This window comes from Branchiostoma lanceolatum, chromosome 19, assembly GCF_035083965.1.
Source record: "Branchiostoma lanceolatum isolate klBraLanc5 chromosome 19, klBraLanc5.hap2, whole genome shotgun sequence".
Taxonomy (NCBI): Eukaryota; Metazoa; Chordata; class Leptocardii; order Amphioxiformes; family Branchiostomatidae; genus Branchiostoma; species Branchiostoma lanceolatum.
In genome coordinates, this window is record NC_089740.1 from 14,945,940 (window position 1) to 14,953,957 (window position 8,018).

At 40.6% G+C, this 8,018-nt stretch overlaps 1 protein-coding gene across 2 annotated transcripts; it reads right to left on the reverse strand.

The window, feature by feature from the left end:
• Window positions 1–368: 368 nt before the first annotated feature.
• Window positions 369–7,925, reverse strand: LOC136425468 (large ribosomal subunit protein uL4-like). Of its 2 annotated transcripts, XM_066414347.1 has the most exons (9): window positions 7,792–7,925; window positions 6,980–7,157; window positions 5,504–5,749; window positions 5,023–5,147; window positions 4,403–4,532; window positions 3,521–3,677; window positions 2,468–2,551; window positions 1,337–1,499; window positions 369–556 (listed from the first exon to the last, which is right to left on the reverse strand). In XM_066414347.1, the coding sequence occupies exons 1-9, from the start codon at window positions 7,792–7,794 to the stop codon at window positions 464–466; spliced, it is 1,179 nt and encodes a 392-aa protein (XP_066270444.1). In that variant the 5' UTR covers window positions 7,795–7,925; the 3' UTR covers window positions 369–463. The 2 variants fall into 2 exon arrangements, with proteins under 2 accessions (XP_066270444.1, XP_066270445.1); XM_066414348.1 differs by lacking the exons at window positions 6,980–7,157; window positions 7,792–7,925 and adding an exon at window positions 6,306–6,315.
• Between the last annotated feature and the right edge of the window lie 93 nt (window positions 7,926–8,018).

Consider the following 8,018-nt stretch of genomic DNA (forward strand, 5'->3'; position numbering starts at 1 on the left):
GTCTAACTGAAGCTGGATTTCTTACTGGTGATTAGTTGCATATTGATACATCAATGAATGTTAGACATCCATGGAGTACATTACCTAATACAATATAAATCAATCAACATTCCTGAAGTCCTGTCAAAATATAGTGGCCTCTTCAGAGAATATCACCCAGGTGTTTTAATTTGTATCACATATACATTGTATAAAGAAATGTTTTGATTACCAAATTTAAACAAAAAGTTCTTGACATTTTTGCTAGGTTAGAGTTTGATAGCAATCGTCTGCATAATAGGAAAGCATGGTTTGAATATGGTACTTAATGTGGTGACTTAAGGTAGAATAGAAAACACAAGAAATCACAAAGGAGATGAAGTTCATAGATATTTTTGAGATTTATTTTGAAGACAACATCTTGTCCTATTCGGACAACTGTCCTCTTGGGTGCACCTCTGCACTGAGCTGCAAGGGGGAGCTTCTACTTCTTGCCCTTGCCTTTTCCTGCAGCCTTGCCCTTGGCTGCAGCTTTGCCCTTGGCCTTGCCCTTGGCTGCAGGCTTCTCCGTGACAATCTGGAAAACAGAACAATGATTGAGTTCTGGGTTCAAAATATTCACAAAGACTACATTCTAACATTTTGTGTGTAAGTCAGGGCCGTCTCCGGCCAGAACCTTGTGCGTCCAAAACATCTTAACTTTTTGACATCAAATTGATGAAATGGTATTTTCGTAAGCTTATAATGACCGGTACAACAATAAAAATCAACAAAGTGGGCTTCCAAACAATGAGTGGGACAGACAAACATCTAAAGCTGGAGACAACCCTGGTGTAAATATACCCATACAATGTATCATTATGTAAAAACCACCATTCTTTGGGTCATTACATGAGTTTTCAGTAACTAAGGATTGTTAACATCATGAGCACTTTAGTTTTGTATATACAGTTTTGTTGGTTGTTTGGTCTATTTGGTAAGAAATCATACTTAGCTAAGAAGTGTTTTCTTGACGGCACAATTGTAATTCAGTTTGTTGTTTGAAGTTTGATTTTTCAATAAAACAGCACCTTGTACAATGCTCAAGACATCTTTCTTTCAATTATCCAAATTAGCAACAAGTACCACTGATGTATTCAACACAAAAGACACCGTTTATCCTAAACTTACGCCGCGCTTCTTGTTTAGAAGTTCTTCTATGGCTGCCCAACTGCAAACCTAACATTTCCTTCAACTACATATAATTACCACCAGCTAAATTTACCACCAGTACAGAACTTGAGTATTATACTAGAACTAAAAGATTAACTATCATCGTGTAGGCCACACAAAAGACATTGATTTATCCCAAACTTACGCCGCGTTTCTTGTTCAGAAGTTCCTCCTTGGCAGCGCGACGTTTCTCCTCGGTGAGGAGCGCCTGTCGCTTCATGGTCTTAGCGTACGGGTTGAGCTTCAGCATCGCCCTCAGGTTCCGTAGCGGGTTCTTCTTCTGCACCGCGCGCTGCTTGTGGTCACGCCTGGCGAGGAACAGAAAATCGTTAAATCAACATGGCAGAAAACTGTAAACGCAGAAATGTTTTGCGGTAAGCTCTTCGCCACAAACTTAAAACCACAGCAAAATGTTTTGCCCCCCTACCCCCTTGTCTACTATTGTCTCAAAACGCGAACTTAAAACCACTGCAAACACTCCATTTTCTCCCTACTGTGAAATTAAAACCATGCAAACTTAAATGCATTTACACTACTACAAGAGTGTAGTTTTGAATAGACCAATCCCATAGCCCCGCCCATCCAAACGTGCCTGGCAACGAACAGAAAATCGTTAACTCTACCCTTTACTAAACCAAGTTAACCAACATGGCAAAACTGTAGAAGAGTCACGTTCTGAATAGACCAATCTTGTAGCCCCACCCAACTCCCTTGAAAGGGAGAAATCCAACATAAAAATGTAAAAATGCATGCAGCCACTCTTTCATTGTTCAAGCCGCTAACTGCCACTGTTTTTGTCTAAAAGCTATCTGCAGGAAATTCAACACTGGGTTCAGATGCTTGTTTACCGTCAGGAGTCAGGCTCTGTAGACGACAAGTTTGTATCATCATCCCCAGTCTAATTTTAGGTGCACGCAGGTACACACGCACCAAGTATTTCCAGCACTGAGTGTCAACAATCTTTAAACTGTATTCAATCATCAACTTGAAACCTTATGAGTATGAAATCTGTTTTGCTCAAAATTAATAAGCTACAGTTCATAAGGTAAAAGGTACAAATAAGTGAGAGTATGGCCTACTTTCAAACAGTTAAGTGTTAAGGATGGAGGGAGCTATTGATTCACTTTCCAACAGATAAAGGATAAAAGATGGAGCGAGTGAGTGAATGATACACTTTCAAAGAGTCCAGAGAAAAGGATAGAGGTAGTGAATGATTTATGTTTCAACCGTCAAGGATAATGGATAGAGTGAGTGAATGAATGAATGAATGACTTACTTCGGTGCCCTGATGGCTCGCTGGATCTCTTCACTCTTCAGGAGACGCATCAAGTCTGTGTTCAGCATCTTGGGCATGGGCAGGCTGAGGGGACAACAAGGTACATGTACACGGTCATCTCAACAAGTCATGCAATGATTCTACCTCGGGTATTTTACACTATGTTTCCTTTGAACTCTTACAGACACAAGATTTGCATTCAAAAGTACCAAAGTTTGTAGAGTCCAAAACATTTTTTTAAAAGTGCCATGCAACTAGGTAGATTTTGTAAACAGTCAGACATTTCAGGTAGCCTTGACTATCTTCCATCAGTGACTGACTGAAGCAATTATTTCTAGTTTTTCTTGTAATCTGACAAGAAATTGTGACTGGATTCAGATACTTGTTAACCGTCAGGAGTCAGGCTCTGTAGACGACAAGTTTGTATCATCATCCCCAGTCACATGTGGCTAACTTACATGGCTACATTTATTACATAGTATCAACTTGCAATTTTGCAGACTAAAAAGCCAAGCCACAGATCTATCATAGCTTGGTTTCAAGGGTTTCAAAAATATTTCAGAACTTGAACAAAATAAAAAAGAGTGAGGGGAAAGCCTGTACACAGTTTTAGGGAGTGAATATACAAAATGTAGATTCAAGTTTTCCTACCAACCTTTTGTTTTAATGATTTAGTCTTTCTATAATTTTACTTTGAAAATGCCAGAGAACCAAGGACATACATTGTAACTTTGTGTGGCCTAAAACAAAATCTTGAAGTCTTCAACACTTACTTGAAGTCCTTTTTGAGTGTGGAAGGTTTTCTCCAGATTTAGTCTTTCTATAATTTTACTTTGAAAATGCCAGAGTACCAAGGAGATACATTGTAACTTTGTGTGGCCTAAAACAAAATCTTGAAGTCTTCCTGACTCACTTGAAGTCCTTTTTGAGTGTGGAAGCTTTTCTCCAGATTAAGTCTTTCTATAATTTTACTTGGAAAACGCCAGAGTACCAAGGAGATACATTATAACTTTGTGTGGCCTAAAACAAAATCTTGAAGTCTTCCTGACTCACTTGAAGTCCTTCTTGAGCGTGGAAGGCTTTCTCCAGGTGCCGTACAGAGCGTCCAGTTTCTGGATGGCGCTCTCCGTCCAGATGAGGAAACGGCCGAGATGACCGCCGGGAGCAATCTTCAGCAGGTTCAGCTTGTCAACAGGCAACAGGGTGATTCCTGGGAACAGACAATGGAGTCGTTTAGTTCGTTTGAAAAATGACCAAAAAAGCGGAGGAAAGGTACATGTAACTGTCATGAAACTTGAAGCACTTGTTGTTTATTTTGTCTGTGCAAAATGACAAAAACATCTTTTTCCTGGGAACACACAATGGAGTCATTTACTTTGCCTGTGGAAAATGAAAAAGACGCCTGTTCACATTGTTACTCTTGGGGAAATATGACAAAACATAAGAAAACTTTTGACCATTTTCTAATGAATGCAGTGGAGAGAATTGAAGAAAACCTGATTGCGGAACACAATAGACTACTACTAGTCCACAGTCAACTTACATATCAGTCTGATCAACCCAGAATTGAAGGCTTGACAAATCAATCTTCCCAACAAATACTGTGAATACTGTGGTAATCAGTGAACGCTGTTTATCGTCATGTGTGTCAGAAACACGGACCAAGCGTACTCATCATGTTATTTCATTTCACAGCATAAGTTTCCCCTTTCCTGTGATTCCTGAGTTGTTTGGGAGAGGAAGCTTGTTTGGGAACATCATACTGACTTAATGCACCATGTGTCTTCCCGATAAATACTGTGAATACTGTCAGAATAAATTTCTTCTCCCTTCATCTTCTTCTCTTTTTCAATTTTTACTAGAAAAGAAGTTGTTCTGGCCAAAGGCGTCTTATCCTTTGACCTTCTTACTAGTAAATGTTTCTAAGTAACTCACCTGGTATATTCCTGAAGGCTCTAACGATACCGTTATCTTTGTCGTAAATAATGCAGGGACCTCGCTTTTTCACAAAACGACGATTCCTCATTTTTCCCTTGCCGGCACGGATACGTTTGCTGTTATAAACCTGAAAACAGACACAAAAAACAATGAACAAACTTTCAAGTCATTGCCTAAATCTCTAGCGATGCACATTTTGGGGAGAGATCTTCTAAAGTTGGATCAGTCTACGCTTTATAACGTCACGGATGTCAGAAACACGGACCATAGCGTAATCATCACGTCCACTAAAAGAGTCGTTTTCTGGCACCATGTTCGACACAAACTGGATGTACAAGTATAGTAAGATTTCCACATTTTCAGTGCACTTCCAAAATGAACAAGAACATCTTTTGTTTTCACTTTCAAAGTTGTACAAGCTGTAGATACATTTTTCCCTTTTCCTTACCTTCTCTGCACTTCCAAAATGACCAAGAACATCTCTTTCTTTCCTTTTAAAGCTGTACAACACTTGTCACTGTCGTTTCTTTATTAATTTTGACCTGATTTCTCAGGTAGCCATTCACTTTAAGTTAATCTATACATTTTGTTACTCATTTCTTCAATTTCCTCCTGACCTTTTGAATGTCGTTCCAGGCCTTGAGCTTGCGGAGAAGCTGGACGGCCTCCTTGGTCTTCTTCATCTCCTGAACCTTGTCTCCGACGACCAGGGGAACCTCGGGGATCTCCTCAATACGGTGGCCTGGACAAGAAAAAAACATCAAAGGACTTAATTTTTCCATCTTCCAGGACTCATTCTAATGTGATACGGACCAGTGCAATAGCCTGGGGCACAACCATCTTATACCAGTAGACAGCATTTTGTTTACCTTTAAGTGTCAGAAAAATTAGTAAAAACCTTTATTGTTTGTGTAGAAGTTTTAAGTTAACAATAGATTCATTGGGGTTCACTGATGCTATGTTGCAAACCCAATTTTCTTGTGCTCTTACGTTTTCAGTTTAGCTGCACAAGTGCACTCAAAAAATTAGTTGCGAGCCGACTTAAGTCAGTTTTCTTACAAGTTCATCGAACTACAAATAAAACCCAAGAGTACGTACCCTTGGCCATGACCAGGGCAGGGAGAGCGGAGGCGGACAGGGCGCAGCAGATGGCGTAGCGGCGCTGGTTAATGTTCACACGGCGGTGCCAGCGGCGCCAGGTCTTGGTGGGGGCGAACATGCGCCCGCCGCGGCACATGTTTCCGAACGCTCCCTGGCCGGAACGGTGGGTTCCGCCACCCCGTACACGGGGGATACGTGCCACGGCACGACCGGTTCCCCAGGACTCAGCACTCGTCTGGTGACCTGCAGGGTTCAAAGGGATAATACAGAACCGTTTTAACATCAGTTACAGTATTTTCCACAAACATAAAAGACAAAGACTTTTTCTAATTCCTTCTACTTTATTACAATGTAGTCTGGTGAGCTGCAGGGTTAAAAGGAATAAAAAAGTTACTGTTTTAGTATCAGTTCTAGTAATTTGTACAAACTTGCAAAACTAAAGGACAACATTTTCTCTACCTGGAAGCGCTGTGTGAAGACTAGCAAACTGCTGCCCACCTGTGTCAGGGACCTCCGCAGTAGTATAATGTATAATCAAATACTGGATATTATTACTGCTCATGTGCTAGTGGTAATCAGTGAACGCTGTTTATCGTCATGTGTATCAGAAACACGGACCAAGCGTACTCATCATGTTAACAATATTAATAGATATGTAACAAAATTCCATAGCCTGGATGCCAGACCCCCAAACAGTAAAATATCTATCGTGTGAATAGATATTATAGAAATTGGGGGTCTGGCATCCAGGCTAAATATTCCATTGATGTAAAGAATTATCTATGTATAATGTACCGACCTGCGAGCTTGCTGAAAATTTTATGTCGCTTGCTAACCAAAAAAAAGGGCTAGGGTTGGGGGGTACCCGGAAACACAACATTTTTTTTCCATAGGACTAAAGACATGTGCAACAACAAGATTCCATTGATGGAAAAAATATCAGTTTCAGTGTTCTCGCCAGGCCTTTTCAGCATAGGGGCCCCCTATGCTGTGATTTGGACCCCCTATGCTGTGATCTGGACCCCTATGCTGTGTTTCAATCAGCATAGGGGTGTTTCTTTCTGGGACAAACCTTGTGACCTTTCATTAATCTTATAAAAAGTTAATATTTGGCTTTAGAATGAGGCTGTGACAGAGGAAAAAGTCTACTTCACAAAATTTATCCCTCAAAATGCATGAAATGATGTCTCATTGGGTTATGAATTTACAAATTTTCCGGGGGAACATGCCAGACTCCCTACTCTGGTCATGTCTTCAGCACTCCACGCGTGACTTGCACTGCATAAGTTGGCCTTCTGTACCTGACCCCTATGCTGTGAAAAAATTCTGGTGAGAACACTGAGTTTACGGACCTACGAGCTTGCTGACGCAGTAGGGCTGCCTGCTGTTCTCATCATGTTAACTTTACAGCATCATTTTCCCTTGGTGTGTCTTACCAGAAAGCCCCATTTTAACTATGTATGAAGTACCGACCTGCGAGCTTGCTGACGCAGTAGGGCTGCCTGCTGTTCTTGCGAACGTTGGCGTGAACAGACTGGACGATGTCGGGCCGGATCGGGGCCTTCATCACCGCGGGCATCGTCACGGTAACGGACGTGGACTCGCCCTTCTCATTGTGCACCGTAATCAACGGGCGCGCACACGGGTAAGACTGGAAGAAGGAAAAAAGTGTCAAAAGTGGCGTCTACTTTTTAACATCATCTTTCAAGATAAGGTGCCAGAATTTCATACAACAGTTTCACCTTTGGATACCTAAATATATACAGACTTTCATCCACTTTTCATCTACACGGTGTCTGCTTTTGACTGAAGGCTGTTTAATATGTTTGAGGATAAACCACCTTTGAATGAGATAAATTTCCATTATGAGTATATATTACATGTACATATTCTAACATAATGGAAATCTGTATCTGTAAGTTACAAGTTACCCTACAAGTTACTCTATTTAATTTTCCCAGTATAACCACGCTTAATAACTAATAACATATTCATGTAGGGAAGCTTTATTGCTTAAGAAACACAAAGCAGTTCATATAGAGTGATATGAATGGCACATTAAGCTTTTCACAAACATTTCTATCAGTTATTTCGCAAGATTTTAGTCAGTGCCGAACTTTGCAGGCATGTTCAAAATGGCGGCGCCCACACTTCGACAAGTTTATACTTCAATTTTCGCTTCAAATCTCAGTCGACAACAAAGATTTTCACACATACAACAGCCTAACATTCTTATGTTACTTAAGGGTGCCCTAAAGTGGAGTTTTATTTGAGGAATTACCTACCATTTTGACCAATTCTTCGACGGCCACGTTCCTAAAATGTGCAGCAATGGCCGCCACACGGGAAAGAGGGAGAGGGAGGTCAAGGGTTACGAGTCTTCACTTCCGCGGAATGATTCAAAAGTATTTTTGTCATATTCTACAAATAACAGTCATTTTCAACAACAAAGGTATGTATACAGGCTACTGTTATTTTATTATTTGAGTATAATAACATATTTTCCGATTTA

Coding starts and splice junctions, on each gene's coding strand:
- LOC136425468 (XM_066414347.1), bottom strand. Junction 5,750..6,979: donor CTGCGTCAGCAAGCTCGCAG/GTCGGTACTTCA, acceptor TGAACCCTGCAG/GTCACCAGACGAGTGCTGAG. Junction 557..1,336: donor TTCTGAACAAGAAACGCGGC/GTAAGTTTGGGA, acceptor TCTGTTTTCCAG/ATTGTCACGGAGAAGCCTGC.